Source organism: Geotrypetes seraphini, chromosome 4, assembly GCF_902459505.1.
Source record: "Geotrypetes seraphini chromosome 4, aGeoSer1.1, whole genome shotgun sequence".
Lineage (NCBI taxonomy): Eukaryota > Metazoa > Chordata > Amphibia > Gymnophiona > Dermophiidae > Geotrypetes > Geotrypetes seraphini.
Window position 1 is genome coordinate 170,654,285 of NC_047087.1, and position 21,971 is coordinate 170,676,255.

Genomic DNA, 21,971 nt, shown 5'->3' on the forward strand with positions numbered 1-21,971 from the left:
TTGCTTGCACATTTTTATTTCCAGTTCCTGAGGCTCCATGTGCTGGAGAGACATTGCCCATTCTTTGTGCTACAATTCAGTCTGGCAATGACACTTCACACATTGACCAAGGCAATGGTTGTTGCAGCAGCTCATCTGCGCAAGGCAGGGATCCAGGTACATCCATACGTGGATGATTGGCTGATCCAAGCTCCTTCCAAGGCTGACTGTGAGAAAACAGTGGCACAAGCTGTCCAACTCCAATTATCAATTTTCAAAAGAGCCACTTGGAACCAATGTAATACCTAGAATACTTGGGGATCCATTTTAACATGGCAGAAGGCTATGTCTTCTTTCCGGAGCCACGAAAATTGAAACTAAGACGCTAGATTGTGGAGATCTGGCAAAGCCGATTCCTACGGCTCGGCACTACCTACTGGTGTTGGGGTCAATGATATTAACCATAGAGGTTGTTCTGTTGGTAAAAGATCATCTGCGACCTCTCCAGGATGTGCTATTGTCCAGCTGTTCTCCAGATGAGTTCTCTCCAGATGCTGCTGGTCTGAACAACAGAAGTGTGTCAAAATTTGCGTTGATGACTCCAGCTGGAGTCATTGTCCAAAGACTTGCCTCTCCAAATATCCTCTTGGGTGATCCTGACAATAGATGCCAGTCTTTAAAGCTGGGGAGGTCATTATGAAGATCATCCAGTTCTGGGATGATGGTTACCTTTTCAGAGGAAGTTATCCATCAACAGACTGGAGCTTCTAGCCATTCATCTAGCACTGCAAACTCTGGAAAACATTGGAAGGCATGTAAAAGCATCCACAACTGAACAACAAGTAACAGAATTAATAATTCCTTTTTGTTGCCTGATAATGTTTTGAATCCTGTGTCCACCAGCATTTGGTAGATTGTTAGAGAATGATACGGGGACAAATTTTTCCCCATCCCCACGGGAGCTCATTTTCCCGTCCCATTCCAGTGAGTTCTTTTCCTGTCCCTGCCCCATTCCTGCAAACTCTATCCTCATTTGCACAAGCCTCAAACACTTTAAAATCATAAGTGTTCGAAGTTTGTGTAGTTAAGGCAGAGTTTACAGGAATAGGACAGGGACAGAGAAAGCAACAAAACTCGTGGGGATGGGGAAAAACTGTTATGCCACACTGTGCTGTTTTGTCCAGTTAGTACATTGTGGCCACTGGGCCCTGGACTAGGCTGATAATGCCCCGAGTGAACCACAGGAAAACTGCGCTGGCATGCTACTCTATAAGGAAACAGTCCCCACAGGCAAAATATCCCATAAAACAGTCGGGAGGAAACCAGGTAATTAGTCAAAATCCTATCCAGGGTTCTTTATTCTACAAAACAAAAACAGAATGTCAAACAAGAAACAAAAAGGAAAAATTCAAAGCAAAAATCCTGGTCAGCAAATCAGGATATACACAGTCTCTGTGCTTTAGCAAGGCAGCACAGCTTTTTAAAGCTAGGCCTTACTCTGGAGAGAGTTAAGCTCACCAACCACGGTATAATAATTTCCACCAAACACACAAATTCAAAAAAAGAAAAGTTCAGGAGGCCCTCAGCTCTCTGCTCCTGAGCTTGGGCAGGAGAACTGCCAAGTTTGTCGTCCAATATCATGCAATATTCCAAATATTCCCACCCGAGATCTTGACAAACTTCTTCCACATTGAAACACCTCTCAGTCCCTCTACATTACTGCACTCAAACCAAAAGCAATGCATTCCAACCCCCCCCCCCCCCAAAAAAAAAAAAATAAAATTTCTCCAGCAAAACAACTTGTGAAAGCACTAGTAACAGTCCTTTAAACATTACAGCTAAAGAGCTCTGCCCCCGCCTGGGGCCTTGTATTAGGCCTCAGCAATGAGTCACTGGCAATTCAACAAGCTCTGGTAATTGTCCATACAAAAACAGTTCACTTTAAAGGAATGGGTAGCTTGGAAAAAAATTCCCCAAAAAGAAAACACAGTTTGTTTAGTTGGTAGCCTTGCAGGCAATACCTATTTCCATAGTTTCTTATTCTGGAAATATATAGTCCAAAACCTCTATTTCTTCCACCTGAGGTAAGCCCTCAGCTTCCTGGTCTGGAGCAAAATCATCTACTTCCATGGGTTCCAGATTATTCAGTTGCTCTAGTCTGGCTGGCTGCTGAGCACTGGAGAGAGGACCCTTTCCCTTCCTTGTCCTCTGATTCTGAAGAGAAAGCTGCTGGCTTTTCAGAATGAGAGCCACCCTGCTCTCAGTGTGCCTGTGCTGTTCTGAGCTCTCTTGGGCTCCCCCTGTGGATGTTGTGGTAATTGCAAGGTTTTCTTACATGAGTATCCTGTCTAAACCTAATATTCACAGGCTTAGGAGCAAACCTAGCAGAGCTGGGCTGAGTTACCATGTCCTCAGCTTCTGAATAGTCAGAAAGGACCTCATCTTCAGCGGAATCCTCCCTAGTGTACTCAGGGAACCTAGGCTGCTGGGCTCTGCGGGGCTTGGGAACAGCTTTCCTAACCCTATTTCTGTCTCTTCTGGGGTTTCTAGCTGGGATCACGTCAGGCACAGAGTCTGACTGGTCACAACATCTAGTGTTGTATCCTGTTGAGATGCATTTACAGAACTTTAGCTGTAATGACCATGACCCCTGCCATATCCCCCACCATGTGTATTGCAAGTATCAAGAGCCTGTACATGGCCTCTTCTTGTAAGACTTATCAATACATTGATAAGATTTGACTACCAATGTTTGGGTTACCTAAAACATGTTGAACAGATTCTGTGTCAGTCTGATTTGACTGTTCTGATTCAGAGATATGATTGATCTTATCAGATATCTAAAGATTTAAAATCTGAATCATTTTCCTACAAAATTGCTCTCAATATGTGAGGCAGTATATTGATCCTGTCTTCCCTTTATAGACATTCTCCGAGGACAAGCAGGAATGTAGAATCTTTATGTCTAGGTAACATCATCCCGACTAAACCCAGCACAGATGTACTCGGCACTCTCTTTAGCTTTAAGAGGTTTTTGGCAGCGGCCCCACTACACGTGCCTTCCTGCTTGACTGAGTGTGGGATCCTCAGTCTTGTTTTTTCTGTGGAGCTAGGAAGTCGCATTTAGTTGACCACCTCCTCAGTGCTTTTTCCTCATAATTTTGTGCCGCCTTGTTTACTCGTATTTTGTTTTCCTCTCTTTCCCTTGTATATGTTTTTTATATTTTTGGCCAATTTAAGTTTTTTCTTTTGTATCTTTGTGGTTCCTGAGGCCCTTTTAGACTGGAGCACTGAGCTCAGTTTGAAGTAAGACCCTTTCTTTAAGGACAAGCAGGCGTAATATTTTCATAAATGGGTGACATCATCTGACTGAGTCCAGACAATGCAAAATGTACTGATTTTTATTTTTTTTTATTTTTTTAAAATCTTTGAGGTAGTGCCCCTACCACATGCATGCAGGTGCATATCTGCCTGCCATCTGTGCATGGGTTCTGTGCACTCATCCCAACATCTTACCAAAGGTGGTCAAATCTTTAATGTTGCTACCAAAATAGTGCTTCATATGTTTTGTCCTAAAATAATCCACATGAGATGTCTGTCTATCTTTTAGAACAGGGGTTGGCAACCCGCGGCTCTTCTCTTGCTTCAATTTGTTAGCAGCAGTGATTACTACAACTGTCTGCCGCTAACCCAGAAGCTTCTCCTCTTCCGCATTCTGCCCTCTGTCAGAACTTCCTGTTTCTGCCTGGATGGGATGCAACAGAAGAGAGTCTTCTGGGTTAATGGCAGGCAGCTGTAGGAATCACCGCTGACCCATTGAAGGAAGTAAAAGCATAATACTTGTGAGTGGGGTTGAGGGAAGGAAATATGTTGCAGGAGGGATGAGAGTGGTGTGAGAAGGAGAAATTGACATAAGGGTGGAGAGGAAGGAAAGATGGTGCATGGGGATAGAAGGAGAAATGAATTTAGGGGTGGAGGGGAAGGAGAGATGGGGAGAGAGGGAGAAAAATCGTTACTCAAACCCACTTCATTACACATTGCGACTCTTTAAAAAGTTGCTGACCCCTGTTCTAGACTGTAAAAGAGATATTTCTTACTATCTTAAAAGGGGACAGATTCAGAACCAATACTAGGAAGTTCTTCACCCAATGGGTGGTGGACACCTGGAACGCGCTTCCAGAGAGAGTGATAGGACAGGGTACGCTAATGGAGTTCAAGAAGGGATTGGACAGTTTTCTGAAGGAAAATGGGATAGAAGGGTATAGATAGAGGGCTAGTATACAGGTCCTGGACCTGATGGGCCGCCACGTGAGTGGACTGCTGGGCATGATGGACCTCAAGTCTGACCCAGCAGAGGCACGGCTTATGTTCTTATGAAAGATCAGAATCTATGCATCCATTTGTTGTTTTTGACAGCAGTGAACTTGGTATTCAGTAATCAAATAAACATTGGGAAATTGGCCAGCACCCAGCATCCAGTTTTGTAATCTAGTAAAGAGGGCACCTGAAATCAGTTGCTGCAGTTACTATGGTTTATCTTGAAATCCATTTTGCTGAATAGCATACAGTATACAAAACAGCCATGTAGTTCTTGCTTCATATCTTTATATCATGGTACTATTCTGAACCAGGCCACAGTTGAAGATGTCTGGCTAAGAGTCTTAAAACTCTGGCAAATTGTGAATGCATTTTTGACAAGATCTGCTCATGGGCAATTCAGTCTTTAACTAAATTAAGGACCCTTGAACTTGGGAGTCACCTATTTCTGTGCCGGACTTAATCCTATCTGGTGTTGACAAAAAAAATAAGCATTCTTTATCAGTAACAAACTGGTATTTCAGTAGATAGCAGTATTATTCAAACACAATTACCGTCCATATCCTTGAATGGCATTGCTTGAACTATGTTACTGAGGGACCTATTGACATCACTCACTTATGTACCTGATCAATCCTATCTTTGGAACTGAACCTCCTCCTCCCCACAGCCCCTATCTGTTCCACACAGAACATAATAGATGACTGATAAAGACCTTTATCCCAGGACAAGCAGGCAGGTATTCTCACTAGTGGGTGATGTCATCAGACAGAGCCCGATACGGACGTCTCACAAGCACGTGTTGCTTGTAGAAACTTAAAAGTTTCGAGATGCCCGCACCGCGCATGCGCCGGTGCCTTCCCGCCCGGAGAGCCGGGCGTGTCTCCTCAGTTCTTTTCTTTCCGCGGAGCTGAGAAGTTCAACTTCATCATGCGCTAGCTGAATTCAGTTAAATTTGCCTTCCTTGTCCGCGTTTTTCGCTTTCTTTTATTTTAATTGTAGTACATTTCTTTTTCAGTAAAAAAAAAAAAAGATTATTTCCTCCGGCGGGTCGAACGGGCTGGCCACGTGGCTCAGGCCTACTGGCTTCGACCTCGCGGCGGAGATTTTCCGGCCTATGTCCCGGCCAATCACCGGGTTTAAAAAGTGCAGCAAGTGCCAACGCGCGATTTCACTCACGGACCAGCACCGATGCTGTTTGCAGTGTCTTGGTCCTGACCACATTCCGAAATCGTGCAGGCCTTGCTCTACCCTTACGGCACGCTCATTCAAACGGCGTTGCCTACTGTGGGAGTCGATGTTCAAGATGGACGCAGCCAAGGATCCTTCAGCTTCCACTTCATCTGATACCTCCCCGGTTCGTGCGAAACCGGTATCGACCCCTCCTGCATCGAGTGTGGTGAAACCGGCATCGTTCATCCCGACACCATCCACGAGCTCGACGTCGGTGCCTGCCCCGGTCTCCTCGGTTCAGGTACCTCTTTCTTCCACAGTACCACCAGTGGTCATCAAAGTGCCGAAAGCTACCAAGCAGAAGCACTCGACCTCGAAGGAACGCGATGTCCGTGCAGGAGGACCCCCTTTCGGTGCGGATCCCTCCCTATCGGCTTCGCTACGGTCCATGCTGGAAGCTCAATTCGTTGAGCTCATGCAGACCATCGGACCCGGGCTCATCGCTGCCATACAGGGTGACCTCCCGGTACCGGTCCAAAGGGACGGTCCGCCCCCTCCCCCTCCCCCACGCCGTTCGACCTCGACAACCGACGAGGACGAACGGGGGAGGGCGGCGATGCCCATGCGGCAAGCCTCGCTTACTGATATGCCGCCATTAGAGCCCATTACGCCTCCGCGCCAACATGGGACCAGACCTTCGATCGATAATCAAAGCCCTGGGCATAGTCAGGAAGAGTTCTTCCGCACTCCTTACCAGACTTGGGTAGCATCGCAAGAACCCGCATCGCAACCCCTGTTACGATCCACCACCTCCAGCCCTATCCATCACTTGGGGGCCTCGGGAGACCATGCGATGCACAGACGATCCCGATCTCCGTCCCGCCACCGAGAGGGACATCGATCCAGACACTCATCCTGGCACTCTTCACGCCACTCGGAGGTGTCACCGCAGAAAAAACTGCAACGTATGGGATACCCCTCATCAGAGGTATCCCCACCGGAGGGACCGGAGTACGAGGAAACACCCGTACCCGACTCTCCTTGCCACTCCCCGATGTCCATGGACCCGGAGGCCTCTTCCTCCTCCAGCCCGTCTCACAAACCGACGCTGGCGGATCAATTGTCTTTCTCATCATTCCTCCGACAAATGGCGGATGATCTGGATGTGACTCTTGACACGGGCTCCCGATACTCCAAAGAGTATCTGGACACCATGCATTTACCTAACCCTCCAACGGAGTCGCTTCGGCTCCCTCTGCATAAATTGCTGGATCAGACCTTCATGCAGTGTTTCGAAACACCGTACTCCATACCGGCGATCCCCAGCAAACTCGATGCTCGATACCGCATCGTGCACCATAAAGGGTTTGAGGGCCCTCAACTCTCCCACCAATCCCTACTGGTCGAGTCCTCTCTTAAACGCTCTCATCCCTCCCAGGTCTACGCCTCTGTACCGCCGGGCCGAGAGGGGAGAACGATGGACAAATTTGGTAGAAAATTCTACCAAAACTCCATGATGGCGTCACGGGTGCTGAACTACAATTTCTTTTTCTCTTCCTATCTGGAGTTCTTCTTGCCGGTGCTCCGCAAGTTCACTCCTTTCATAGACACCCAAGCTCGATTCGAGTTCGAGGAAGTGGTAGCCTCCCTCTCCCAGTTACGCCTCCAGCTGATGCAGTCCTCCTTCGATGCATTCGAACTCTCGGCACGTGCTGCCGCAAGCGCGGTAGCCATGCGCCGCCTGGCATGGCTCCGTACAATCGATATGGATCCCAACCTCCAAGACAGACTCGCCAACGTACCATGTGCGGGAGCTGATCTGTTCGATGAGTCTATCGAAACTGTTACCAAGAAGCTGTTGGATCACGAAAAATCCTTTCAATGCATCCTGCGGCCCAAACCCAAACCTCAACAGTCTCGACCTTCCAGGCCACCCCTGATTTACCAGCGGCGTTACATGCCCCGACAAACGCCTGCTGCAAGACAACCTGCGAAGAGACAACCTCCCCAGAAGTCTCAGCAAAAACCCCAGCCGCCGGCTGCACCTAAGGCTACCCAGCCCTTTTGACTCCCTTCCGGGGAGCATAACCGACACCGTTCTGCACCCCTCAGCCTCTCCCATAGGGGGCCGCCTCCATCTTTTCTACCATCGATGGGAGGCCATAACCACGGACCTATGGGTCCTTACCATCATAAGAGACGGATACTCTCTTCACTTCCATCGGGTCCCCCCGGACCATCCTCCAAGAGAGTATCCTTCAAGCTCGACACAGACCGCCCTTCTTCTTCAGGAAGTCCAAACCTTACTTCAGCTTCGGGCCGTCGAGCCGGTCCCGTCAGACCAATTGAACCGAGGGTTTTACTCCCGGTACTTCCTCGTCCCGAAGAAAACGGGCGACCTGCGACCCATTCTGGACCTTCGGGCCCTCAACAAGTTTCTGGTCAAAGAGAAGTTTCGTATGCTGACTCTGGCTTCTCTATACCCCCTCCTCGAGCAGAACGACTGGTTATGCTCCCTGGATCTCAAGGAGGCCTACACTCACATCCCCATTCACCCGGCCTCCCGAAAGTTCCTCAGATTTCGGGTGGGAAATCTGCATCTACAGTATCGAGTGCTACCATTCGGCCTCTCTTCGTCCCCCAGAGTCTTCACAAAGTGCCTGGTGGTAGTGGCCGCGGCACTCCGGGACAGGGGTCTACAGGTGTTCCCATACCTCGACGACTGGCTCATCAAGGCCCCGTCAGCCCCAGAGGTCACTTCGGCGGTCTCGGCTACAACCTACCTCCTCCAGAACTTGGGCTTCGAGATCAACTTTTCCAAGTCCCACCTACAACCCACCCAGTCCCTCCCCTTCATCGGGGCAGTCCTGGACACCAGTCGACTCCGAGCATTCCTGCCCCTGCAACGCATGGAGGCTCTTCTTCATCTCTGCCAGTCGGTGTCTACTCGCCAAACTCTACCGGCGAGACAACTGATGGTGCTCCTGGGCCACATGGCCTCCACAGTACATGTGACACCCTTTGCCAGACTCCATCTCAGAATCCCCCAGTGGACCCTGGCATCACAGTGGAATCAGACGTCCGATCCACTAACCAAACACATCATAGTCACACCTGCTCTTCGGCAGTCTCTACTTTGGTGGATGACCTCTTCGAATCTATCCAGAGGTTTGCTGTTGCACTCTCCCCCCCATCAGAAAGTTCTCACAACCGATTCGTCGAACTATGCATGGGGGGCCCACCTGGATGGTCTCCGCACCCAAGGATTCTGGACCAGTGCGGCCAGACTACATCAAATCAATCTACTGGAGCTCAGAGCCATCTTCAATGCTCTCCAAGCTTTCCAACATCTCCTTCACAACATGGTGATCCTCATTCGCACAGACAATCAGGCCGCCATGTATTATATCAACAAGCAAGGAGGCACGGGCTCGGCCCTCCTTTGCCAGGAAGCTGTACGAATCTGGGACTGGGCGGTTCGCCACAACGCCTTCCTCAGAGCTGTCTACATTCAGGGGAAGAACAACGTCCTAGCAGACAACCTAAGTTGTCTTCTACAACCTCACGAATGGACTCTCCATTCCAGCCCCCTTCACCAAATCTTCACACAGTGGGGGACGCCTCAGATAGACCTCTTTGCGGCTCCCCACAACTCCAAACTGCCTCAGTTTTGCTCCAGGATCTACACTCCTCATCGCCTCGAGGCAGATGCTTTTCTACTGGACTGGGGGAAACGATTTCTATATGCGTTCCCACCTTTCCCGCTGATCCAGAAGACTCTGGTCAAGCTGAAACTCGAACAGGCCACCATGATCCTAATAGCTCCTCGGTGGCCCAGACAACCTTGGTTCTCCCTTCTACTTCAACTCAGCAGCAGGGAACCTGTACCACTTCCAGTGTTTCCTTCACTACTTACTCAACATCAAGGATCACTGCTTCATCCCAACCTGCAGTCTCTCCACCTGACAGCTTGGTTCCTCTCAACGTAACCCCTCACCAATTCTCACAAGAAGTGAGGGAGATCTTGGAGGCTTCCAGGAAGCCCGCCACTCGACAATGCTACTCCCAGAAATGGACTAGATTCTCCTCATGATGTGTTTCTAAATCAAAGGAACCTCAGCGAGCTTCCTTATCCTCCGTGCTGGACTATCTCCTACACCTAGCTCAATCTGGGCTCAAGTCTACATCCATACGAGTCCACCTGAGCGCTATTGCAGCTTTCCACCAGCCTCTACAAGGAAAACCCCTCTCGGCCCATCTGGTGGTCGCCAGATTTATGAAAGGGCTCTTTCATGTTAACCCTCCTCTCAAACCACCACCAGTAGTTTGGGATCTCAACGTAGTCCTTTCCCATCTCATGAAGCCCCCGTTTGAACCCCTCAACAGGGCTCCTCTTAAGTATCTCACCTGGAAAGTGCTTTTTCTTGTAGCCCTTACGTCTGCTCGCAGAGTCAGCGAACTCCAGGCATTGATGGCGGACCCACCATTCACAGTATTTCATCACGACAAGGTGGTCCTCCGCACTCACCCGATATTCCTGCCTAAAGTGGTCTCCGAATTTCATCTCAACCAATCCATCGTACTTCCAGTATTCTTTCCTAAGCCCCATTCTCACCACGGAGAATCGGCCCTTCACACTCTAGACTGTAAACGTGCTTTGGCTTTCTACCTGGATCGTACCAAGCCACACAGAACCACCCCCCAACTTTTTGTCTCCTTCGATCCTAATAAGTTGGGAAGACCCGTATCAAAGCGCACCATCTCCAATTGGATGGCGGCTTGTATCTCTTTCTGCTATGCCCAGGCTGGATTATCACTTCCTTGTAAGGTCACAGCCCATAAGGTCAGAGCAATGGCAGCCTCAGTAGCATTCCTCAGATCAACACCAATTGAGGAGATTTGTAAGGCTGCCACTTGGTCCTCGGTTCACACCTTCACCTCACATTATTGTCTGGATACTTTCTCCAGACGGGATGGACAGTTTGGCCAAACAGTGTTGAAAAATTTATTCTCTTAAGTCGCCAACTCCCCCTCCATCCCACTGAGGTTAGCTTGGAGGTCACCCACTAGTGAGAATACCTGCCTGCTTGTCCTGGGATAAAGCAATGTTACTTACCGTAACAGTTGTTATCCAGGGACAGCAGGCAGCTATTCTCACGTCCCACCCACCTCCCCTGGGTTGGCTTCTCAGGCTAGCTACCTGAACTGAGGAGACACGCCCGGCTCTCCGGGCGGGAAGGCACCGGCGCATGCGCGGTGCGGGCATCTCAAAACTTTTAAGTTTCTACAAGCAACACGTGCTTGTGAGACGTCCTTATCGGGCTCTGTCTGATGACATCACCCACTAGTGAGAATAGCTGCCTGCTGTCCCTGGATAACAACTGTTACGGTAAGTAACATTGCTGTATGGTTCATCCAGTGTTCCCAACAAGATAAACTCATAGAATAAGAAATGATATACTATATATGCATATGATCTTGATTTATCCTTGCCATTTTCAGGGCACAAACCATAGAAGCTTGCCTGGCACTGGTCTTGTTCTCCAACTCCTTGAAGTTGTCATTGAAACCTCACTTCCGTGCATCCAAATCTGTCCAGCCACGATCAGGGAACACCATATGAGTGTCAGTACCATCCCTAGAGGGTCACACAGAGAAGATTAACAAATGTGCTGTATAATTTGTTAATAATAATAATAATAATAATAACTTTATTCTTGTATACTGCAATACCATGGAAATTCAATGCAGTTAACAGAAGAAGAGACTGTACATTTACAGCGAAGTTACATACATGGCAAAGATAAGGCATATAATATATAGGCGTAACAAGGACAGGCCATTTAGATAAACAGAATCGATTATGAAAGGCCATATAGTGGCTTGGCAAGGTAGGAGTGTTCAGAGTTTGGAGTTTGTTACCAGTAAAACTCAGCATGAAGGACAAGCAGGCAGCATATTCTTGACTGATGGGTGACATAGAAACATAGAAAGATGACGGCAGATAAGGGCTACAGCCCATCAAGTCTGCCCACACCATCGACCCTCCCTTTTAAGTCTAATTTCCCATTTAAGTAGATTTGTAAGAATGCCATTCTACTGCCCCGCTCTTTCAAGTCTATACCCTAGTGATCCTATCCTTTGGCTGACCCTCGTAGGGATCCTACATAGGTATCCCATTTATTCTTAAAGTCTGGGACGCTGTGTGCCTCTATCACCTGCATTGGAAGCTTGTTCCAATGCTCAATCACTCTCTCCGTGAAGAAGTACTTCCTGGCATCTCCACGGAACTTCCCTCCCCTGAGTTTGAGCGGATGACCTCTTGTGGTCGAGGGTCCCTTCAGGAGAAAGATATCATCTTCCACCTCGACCCGTCCCGTGATGTACTTAAATGTCTCAATCATGTCGCCCCTCTCCCTACGCTCCTCGAGAGAGTAGAGCTGTAACTTGCTCAGTCTTTCCTCGTACGGGAGACCCTTTAGCCCCGAGACCATCCTGGTGGCCATCCGCTGAACCGATTCAACTCTGAGCACATCTTTACAGTAGTGTGGCCTCCAAAATTGCACACAGTATTCCAGATGAGGTCTCACCATGGCTCTGTACAATGGCATCATGACTTCAGGCTTCCTGCTGACGAAGCTTCTCCTTATACAATCTATCATCTGCCGTGCTTTAGATGAAGCCTTCTCCACTTGAGTGGCAGCTTTCATATCAGCACTGATGATTACTCCTAAGTCTCGTTCTGTCGTAGTTCTGGTTAAAGTTTCTCCATTTAGGGTGTAAGTTCTGCAAGGGTTTCTGTTTCCGAGATGCATGACCTTACATTTCTTGGCGTTGAAGCCCAGCTGCCAGATCGAGGACCAGCTTTCTAGAGTACGCAGGTCTTGCTCCATAGCATCCTTTAGATTATAGTCGTTTACTATATTGCATAGTTTGGCATCATCAGCGAATAAGGTTACCTTGCCTTGAAGCCCTTGAGTCAGATCCCTAATAAATATGTTGAAGAGGAGAGGGCCCAGGACTGAACCCTGTGGCACTCCGCTAGTCACTTCCGACATTTTAGAGAGAGTACCATTAACCACAACCCTCTGAAGTCTGCTACTAAGCCAATCTTTGACCCATGTAGTTAGAGTCTCTCCCAACCCCATTGATTTCATCTTGTTCAGCAGCCTGCGGTGTGGGACGCTGTCAAACGCTTTGCTGAAGTCCAGGTACACGGCACCGACGGAGCCCCGGTACGGACAATTTTAGAGTGATTGCACTCTAAGAACTTGGAAAGTTCTAGCAGGCCGCACCGCGCACGCGCGAGTGCCTTCCCGCCCGACAGAGGCGCGCGGTCCCCAGTTTCTTAGTTTCCGCGGAGCTAAGAAGACGCACTTTCAACAGCTGTTGAAATTTTTTATCAAACGCCTTCCCGCTCACGTAAACCTTTTCGGTATTTTATTTCTTTTCTTCTTATTTCTTTAAAAAAAAAAAAAAAAGAGGGAAAGAATTTTCCTTTCTTTTTTTCTCATTTTTTCGGGTTCGCCCCAGCGGGGCCTGCTGCCACCATAGAGGCCTTGGCCTTCGATTTGGCAGAAGCCGTTTTTACGTTCATGCCCCCCCAACCCGGTTTTAAGAAGTGCCAGCGGTACGCGAGGCCCATTTCTCTTACCGACCCGCACAACTGGTGCTTACAGTGCCTCGGTCCTGACCATCGGGCGTCCACCTGCACCCGCTGTGCCACTCTGAAAAAGAGAACTCTAAAAAACCGCCAGATTCAACAGCGGTTGTTGTTTGGTACCGAGATGTCGGATTCGGCGGCACTGACCCCGACTTCGGCCCCGACGCAGTCGGCACCTACCTCTTCGACACCGCGCGATACCGCGCCGGCGTCGCATCCCTCAGGTAAGCCGGCTAAGAAGCCTTCCCCGCTGGAGCGTCCTCCGGTCTCAGTGGCAGCGAGCCCAATCCTGCCGACCTCGAGGCGCCCGCGGAAGCGCTCCGCTCCGATTGAGGTTAGCCCTTCGACCTCGGGTTCCTCTTCGGAGTGTTGAGCGGCACCAAAGGTACCGCAGAAGAAAAAAGTGGTACCGGTGCCTTCGCTGGACGAGCGAATTGCCGCCGTCCTGCAAGTACAGCTCAAAGAGCAATTGCAGCAGCTCCTGCCTGCTCTTCTGACACCGAGCCTTCCAGTCCCGGTCCGGTCTGAGCTACCGGTACCGACAGTGGAGCAGCCTCTTTTATCGGTATCCACTTTGTCGGTACCGGTACATACAGCTTCCTCGGTGTCCATGCCAATTTTAGCGCCGGAACCGAGGTCGTTACACCAGGCGGTGCAAACTTCGGCACCGGCACACCCGATAACATCTCCCGGTACCGTTTCTCAGAGGTCTGGTAAGTCGACTCACAAAACTCGACACCTTGAACCCTCCACACCGGAGTCACGGGACCGTAGCTTTCAAGTGAGGGACCCTGATTTGTGGGGTGATTCAGAGGAGCCTTTCCTCTCTGAGGGAGAGTGTTCGTCAGGGGACGAGGAACCTTCTGGTTTAGATCCGTCCTCCAAACCTGATGCAACTTCTTTCACCTCTTTTCTTAAAGAGATGTGCGACTCTCTCTCTATTCCCTTGGAGGCTGAATCCAAAAAATCCAAGGCATTTCTCGATGCACTGGACTTCGACCAGCCTCCAAGGGAATTCTTAAAATTACCTCTCCATGATATTTTGCGAGAGACTTTCTATAAAAATCTGGAGACACCTCTGACCATTCCAGGAGCTCCTCACAAACTGGACTCCTTATATAAGGTCATACCTATTCCTGGCTTTGACAAACCGGAACTCCCCCATGAGTCTTTACTAGTGGAATCTACTTTAAAGAAATCCACGGGGGCTAGTGTGTACGCCTCTGTCCCTCCTGGCAGAGAAGGTAAGGCCATGGATAAGTTTGGCAAAAGGTTGTATCAGAATGTGATGCTAGCTAATAGATCTGGGAACTATGCTTTCCATTTTTCATTCTACCTTAAGCATCTCATTCAAACTTTGTCAACTTTTGAGAAATACCTTCCTGACCGTAAAAAATCTGCCTTTCGCCAAACTTCTTCATCGCTCTTACAACTTCGTAAGTTCATGGTCAGATCAATCTATGATACCTTTGAGCTGACCTCTAGGGCCACGGCTATGTCAGTGGCCATGCGGTGACTGGCCTGGCTTAGAGTTTCAGAACTCGATGTCAATCACCTAGATCGCCTGGCCAATGCACCTTGCTTAGGGGATGAGCTGTTTGGAGAATCCATGGACTCCACTACCCAAAAGCTCTCAGCTCATGAGACTCGGTGGGACACTCTCCTTAAAACGAAAAAGAAGACCCCCACCTACCAGGCCTTTTCGCCAGCAGTCGGCCTATCAGCGTAGATTTGTGGCTCGTCCTTTACCACAGGCCCCGTAACAACCCAGGCGTCAGAGGCAACAACAGAGGCAAGCTGCTAGACCAACACAGCAGCAACAACAGGTGAAGCCTCCCCCTTCACAAAAATCCACTCAACCCTTTTGACTTGGTTCTCCAGGACATAGCCAGTCTCCATCCTGCTGCCCACCTTCCGCAGCCCATAGGAGGACGCCTTACTCTTTTCATAAGCCGTTGGGAAACCATCACCTCGGATCAGTGGGTCCTCAACATCATCCGCCACGGCTACTCTCTCAACTTTCAGACACTTCCTGCCCAAAGTCCGCCAAGAGAGTCTGCTTTGAACACTCCTCAGGTTTCACTCCTTCTTCAGGAGGTTCAATCCCTCCTCCTTCTGAACGCCATAGAGGAAGTTCCTCTAGATCAAAAGGGGCAGGGATTCTACTCCCGTTATTTTCTAGTCCCCAAAAAAACATGAGATCTCAGACCCATTCTAGATCTTCGCGATCTCAACAAATGCTTGGTCAAAGAGAAATTCAGAATGCTCTCTTTAGCCACTCTTTACCCTCTTCTCAATCAAGGCGACTGGCTATGTTCCCTCGATCTCAAAGAAGCATACACTCACATACCGATCAATCTGGCCTCCAGACAGTACCTACGCTTCATGATCAATCGTTGTCATTACCAGTACAAGGTACTACCCTTCGTTCTTGCCTCCTCTCCAAGAGTGTTTACCAAATGTCTGATTGTGGTGGCTGCTTTTCTACGTTCCCACCACCTTCAGGTGTTTCCTTACCTGGACGATTGGTTGATAAAGGCCAATTCATCTCAGACAGTACTCCAGGCCACCAACCAGACCATCCTATTTCTACGTTTGCTGGGGTTCGAGATCAATCTACCCAAATCTCATCTCATCCCCACTCAGAGACTTCAATTCATTGGAGCAGTCTTGGACATAGTCCTCATGAGAGCGTTCCTGCCGTCCAACCGTCTTCAAACGCTTCAATCTCTATGTCAGCAGGTGCTTCCACAACGTTCCATCTCTGCCAAGCAAATGATGATACTCTTGGGTCACATGGCCTCCACAGTTCATGTCACCCCACTTGTACGTCTTCACCTGCGCACTCCTCAATGGACCCTAGCTACCCAGTGGTCCCAAGCGATGGATCCTTGCTCACGTCACATATCTGTAACATCATCTCTTCGTCAGTCTCTACAATGGTGGTTGATATCCTCAAATCTCTCCAGAGGTCTTCTGTTCCATCTACCTCCCCATCAACTTGTCATCACCACCGACGCCTCCCCTTATGCCTGGGGAGCTCATTTGAACGAGTTCAAAACTCAAGGACTTTGGACAGCTCAGGAAATGAAGCATCACATCAATTTCCTGGAACTCAGAGCAATGTTTTATGCCCTCAAGGCCTTCCAGCATCTTCTCTTTCCTCAATTCCTCCTGCTGTGCACAGACAATCAAGTTGCGATGTACTACATCAACAAGCAGGGTGGGACAGGCTCTCGCCTCTTGTGCCAAGAAGCCCAGAAGATTTGGGCTTGGGCCACAGATCACCATCTATTCCTGAAAGCTATCTACATTCAGGGAGAACAGAATTCCTTGGCAGACAAGCTCAGCAGAATTCTCCAGCCTCACGAGTGGACACTCGATCCTTTAACTCTGCAGTCCATCTTCGCTCAATGGGGCACTCCTCAGATAGACCCCTTTGCAGCTCCTCACAATCACCAGCTGCCCCTGTTCTGCTCCAGACTCTCCTCTCCTCACCGTCTGACAGCGTTTGCATTTCTCCTCGATTGGTCCAATCTGTTCCTGTACGCTTTCCCTCCTCTGCCTCTCATGTTAAGAACCTTGTTCAAGCTCAAGAGGGAATGAGCCACCATGATTCTGATTGCTCCACGGTGGCCCAGGCAACATTGTTTCTCCCTTCTACTTCAACTCAGTTCCAGGGAACCCTTTCTTCTTCCACTGTTTCCTTCGCTGCTTACACAACATCAGGAGACCCTTCTACATCCCAACCTCCAGTCTCTGCACCTGACAGCTTGGTATCTCTCGGGCTGACTTCGACTGATACTCTTTTGTCTCAGCCCGTTCGCTCCATTCTGGACGCATCCAGGAAACCGGCCACTCTGCAATGTTACCTTCAGAAGTGGACTCGATTTTCTTCCTGGTGTCTTCTTCATCATTTTGATCCCACTTCCCTCGCAGTGGAGACGTTGTTGGATTATCTTCTTTCTTTGTCTGACTCTGGCCTCAAGTCTACTTCCATCAGAGTCCACCTCAATGCTATTGCTGCTTTTCATGAGCCAGTCCATGGAAAACTCCTCTCAGCTCATCCCTTGGTGTCCAGATTCATGCGGGGTCTTTTCAATGTGAAACCACCTCTTAAAGCCCCTCCTGTTATCTGGGATCTCAATGTAGTTCTTTCCGCCTTAATGAAGCCTCCATTTGAACCTTTGGCTACCGCTTCTTTCAAATTTCTCACTTGGAAGGTACTTTTTCTTTTTGATCTTATCTCTGCCAGGAGGGTCAGTGAGCTACATGCAGTAGTTGCGGATCCACCTTTTACAGTCTTCCATCATGACAAGGTGGTTCTGCGTACACATCCAAAGTTTCTCCCTAAGGTTGTCTCTGAATTCCATCTCAACCAATCCATTGTTCTGCCTGTCTTCTTTCCGAAACCTCACTCGCATTCTGGAGAACAGGCTCTGCATACTTTGGAGTGTAAGCGGGCTCTAGCTTACTATTTACAGCGTACTAAGCCCCACAGATCATCTCCCCAACTCTTTTTATCCTTTGATCCGAATAAATTGGGGCATCCTGTTTCTAAACGTACGTTGTCTAATTGGCTTGCAGCGTGCATTTCTTTTTGTTATGCTCAGTCCAGAATGACACTGGAAGGTTCTGTCACAGCCCATAGAGTTAGAGCTATGGCAGCATCTGTAGCTTTCCTCCGTTCCACGCCTATTGAGGAAATCTGCAAGGCTGCTACATGGTCCTCAGTTCACACTTTTACATCTCACTATTGTCTGGATGCATTCTCCAGATGGGATGGACACTTCGGCCAATCTGTTTTGCAAAATTTGTTTTCCTAATGGCCAACCTTCCCTCCATCCCTCTTTTTGTTAGCTTGGAGGTCACCCATCAGTCAAGAATATGCTGCCTGCTTGTCCTGGGATAAAGCACAGTTACTTACCGTAACAGGTGTTATCCAGGGACAGCAGGCAGATATTCTTGCGTCCCACCCACCTCCCCGGGTTGGCTTCTTAGCTGGCTTATCCTAACTGGGGACCGCGCGCCTCTGTCGGGCGGGAAGGCACTCGCGGGTTGCGCGGTGCGGCCTGCTAGAACTTTCCAAGTTCTTAGAGTGCAATCACTCTAAAATTGTCCGTACCGGGGCTCCGTCGGTGCCGTCACCCATCAGTCAAGAATATCTGCCTGCTGTCCCTGGATAACACCTGTTACGGTAAGTAACTGTGCTTTACCAGAAAGGTCTGCTACTGTGTACTTCTGTCTTTTTAAACAGTAGCTAGCACACTCAAATAAGTCTTGTCCCATTATGTCCTTCATCAGTTCCATTGACGACAAATGATTCCATCTGGTTAATAATGATTGTGCTGTTTTTCTGTTTATAATTCTTCTGGGAGAATGGTATAGAAAATTAAATAAATAACTAACTTCTTGTGGTCTTGCTAGTTGCATAACATTCAACAGTAAGCTGCAGGTTGCCCAAACCACCTTTTAGAACATATGTTCTCTTTGACTTGCCACATGATTCTCTTTTCCTATTGTGTTACAGCTGCAAACTCTGGTACAGGAGACAGATCCAGGTGCAGATTACCGCATTGATCGAGCTCTGAATGAGGCGTGTGAGTCTGTTATACAGACAGCTTGCAAACACATACGATCTGGAGACCCCATGTAAGTTGCCATAATAAACTGTAGCAGGTGGAATTTCTCACCTGGCCGATATGTTCAAAAGACTACTGCTAAACGTTTTAGGAATGTAGAGTAGTTATCATGGTTATTAGTGTTTTATGAACAGTATTTAATAATTATTAATGCAGTGTGGCAGATGTTTGAGGCATGAAATTCCGCAGTACAAGAAACTTTTACTCTGATAACCTCTCATAATCTATGTATGCCCATAGCCCTCCCCTCTCCTATACCACCCTCCCTAATCAATTCCCTCCCCCCTCATTAGAGCTGGTATATATAGTAATTCAAGATGACTCATTATGGAAGATACAAATTATTTAGCACCCTACTATTATATGCAGGAAAATGAAATTATTGAATTATTTTTATGTTACTGTATAGATAATAGTGTAATATGTGTAATATCTACTGTTCTTTCATTTGTATGATTAAAAATCAATAAAGAATTAAAAGAAAAAGGGAATTGGTTATCAGATAGAAAACAGAGGGTAGGGTTAAATGGTCATTTTTCTCAATGGAGGAGAGTAAACAGTGGAGTGCCTCAGGGGTCTGTACTGGGACTGGTGCTATTGAGCTTATTTATAAATGATCTGGAAATTGGAACGATGAGTGAGGTGATTAAATTTGCAGATGACACTAAACTGTTCAAAGTTGTTAAAATGCATGTGGATTGTGTAAAATTGCAGGTGGGCCTTAGGAAATTGGAAGACTGGGCATCCAAATGGCAGATGAAATTTAATTTCGGGACCCAAAACTTGCATAAAATTTTTGGTGGCATTCCATTGGGACCAGACATATTGGTTAAAAATCACTAGTCTAGAATAGTGTTTCTCAACATGCAGTACATGTACCCTTAAGGGTACTGCTTGTTGGGGGTATGTGGCACTGGCCACTGCCGAGGATATTGCCTGCCCGCCCACCAAAGCTGCTGCCAGGGATCCCTCCTTCCTGTCCTCCACTCTACTGTTGAAGCCGCTGCTGGGGAACCCTCCTTCCCGCCCACCCCAATTCACCAAAGTCAACCTTTTAGTGGATTGGGATGATATCATAGTTGACGTCAGAGGAAAGCCTTCTGGGTCAGCGGGGGTGTCCCAGTTACCTCCTTCTGCCTTCAGTGACTCTCGTTGCAGGGACACGTAGGCAGCAGTTCACATGCTGCATGTAGCTGACCTGGAAACCTTCTATTTGATGTCAGAGGGAAGGCTTGTGGGTCAGCCACGTGCAGTGTGTGAATCGCTGCCTTCGAGTCTGTATAGTGAGAGCCACTAAAGGCAGAAGGAGTGAGTTCATCTTGAACAAGTAAGGGAGCGAGGTGCATGATCTGGGACAAAGGGAGATGGGGGAGGGAAGGAGCACATTGGGAAATGGGAGGAGCTCGATTTTGGGATGAAGGCAGGGAGGGGGGCATGAGCTCGGGACACAGAAGGAAGGGAGAGAGCATGAACATAGGACACAGAAGGGAGGGAGGAAGGGGGCACTAACTTGGGACATAGGAGGGAGGGAATAGAAAGGGAGAATGGTCGGGCTTGACTGTGTGAGTGAGAGGGAAAGAGATGGTGCACATGGGGAAAGGAAGAAAGAGGAAAATTGGGCATGGAGAGAGGAGCAAGGTAGAGATGCATTGGGAAAAGAAGGATGAGAGGGAGAAATGTTGGCTATGGTGGCGGAGAGGGAACAGAGGGACAGATTGAAGGGGTTGCAAGGGGAGGAATGTTGGACATAGTGATGGAGGGAGATATGTGGGCATGGTACTGGAGAGGAGTGATAGAAGGAGAAATGGGCATGGGATTAGTGGGCAGTAGTGAAAAATGGTGCACATGATCCAGGGAATGAGTGAGGGAGAAGTATTGGATGTGGCAGTAGTGGGCGTGGGAGAGATGCCTGAATCTCTCAAGACAGATAGACAGTGAGAGAGAGAGGAAGACATGTTGCCAATAGGGGTGGAGGAGAGAGGAAGAAAAGTTGGACTCATGGAAGGACAGAGAGAGATGTTGATTGATTCAGGGGATGAGTGAGGGAGAAGTGTTTGATGTGGCAGTAGAGGGGGTGGGAGAGATGCCTGAATCTCTCAAGACAGATAGACAGTGAGGGAGACATGTTACCAATAGGGGTGGAGGAGAGAGGAAGAAAAGTTGGACTCATGGAAGGATAGAGAGAGATGTTGATTGGGGAAGGGAATGAGGACCGGATGAGAGGAAGTGTGCAGGAGGCAGAAAGAAAGAAATATAGTATGCACAGTCAGAAGGCAGTGCAACCAGAGACTCATTAAATCACCAGACAACAAAGGTAGGAAAAATGATTTTATTTTCATTTTTGTGATCGAAATGTGTCAGTTTTGTGAATTTATATCTGCTGTCTATATTTTGCACTATATTTGTCTATTTTTCTATAGCTGTTACTGAGGTAACATTTTATATTTTAAAGTCATCTGTCTTGACCTCTGAGGAAAAAAATGAATATAAATGATTAACATTTTCTGTGCGTAGTGTGCTTTGTGGGTTTTTTTTTAAATTTTAATTTTGTGGTTACCATTATGTATTAAGATTATATTGTGTGTACATGAAAATAGATGGAAGAAAGTGTATTACAATTAGTACTGTTATTATGGGGGTGGGGTCAGGGGTGGAGTCTGGGCAGGTCTGGGGCGGAGCTTGGACAGGGGTACTCTGTTGATATTTGTTAGACTTGAGGGGTACTTGGCTTGAAGTTGAGAAACACTGGTCTTGAAGTCAACTCTAGAACTTTGTTTTAATCTGTCGTCACTAAAAATAGTATTGTGTTGAGTTTTGCTCATGTACATTTTTTTAAATTGCTCACTGTCTTTATGGTTGCTAGTCTAGTGTCCAAAGGATAAATGAAGTAGGGAACTCTTCGGACTTATTAGCATATCAGTGGATCTTTAGTTGAATATTTTTTTCCCATATGCAAAATATGTTTTAATCTTACTATATGTAATCATCCTATATAATAAAAGACTAAGCGCACATGCGCACTTAGGATTTCGTGTTGCCTGCTGCTGTGGTGTGTGATCCGTGGCAGCCAACCCAGCGGCAGGGAACATTCTGGCCACTCCCCTCCTCCCGCCCTCACTCACCCTGGAAGCCAGGCAAGCTCTCTCCCTGCCCGCGTCCTCGGCAGGGAACACACCTCGGCCCTCACTCGCTGCCGC

The 21,971-nt window shown here is 48.1% G+C and overlaps 1 protein-coding gene across 1 annotated transcript in view; it reads left to right on the top strand.

Annotated features, from left to right (window-relative positions):
* Positions 1 to 21,971, top strand: part of GLG1 (golgi glycoprotein 1) — a 403,904-nt gene that overhangs the window by 150,119 nt on the left and 231,814 nt on the right. Inside the window, exon 9 of the mRNA XM_033941148.1 lies at positions 18,663 to 18,784. Coding sequence (XP_033797039.1) covers positions 18,663 to 18,784 — 122 coding nt within the window. The remainder of the gene's footprint in view (positions 1 to 18,662; positions 18,785 to 21,971) is intronic.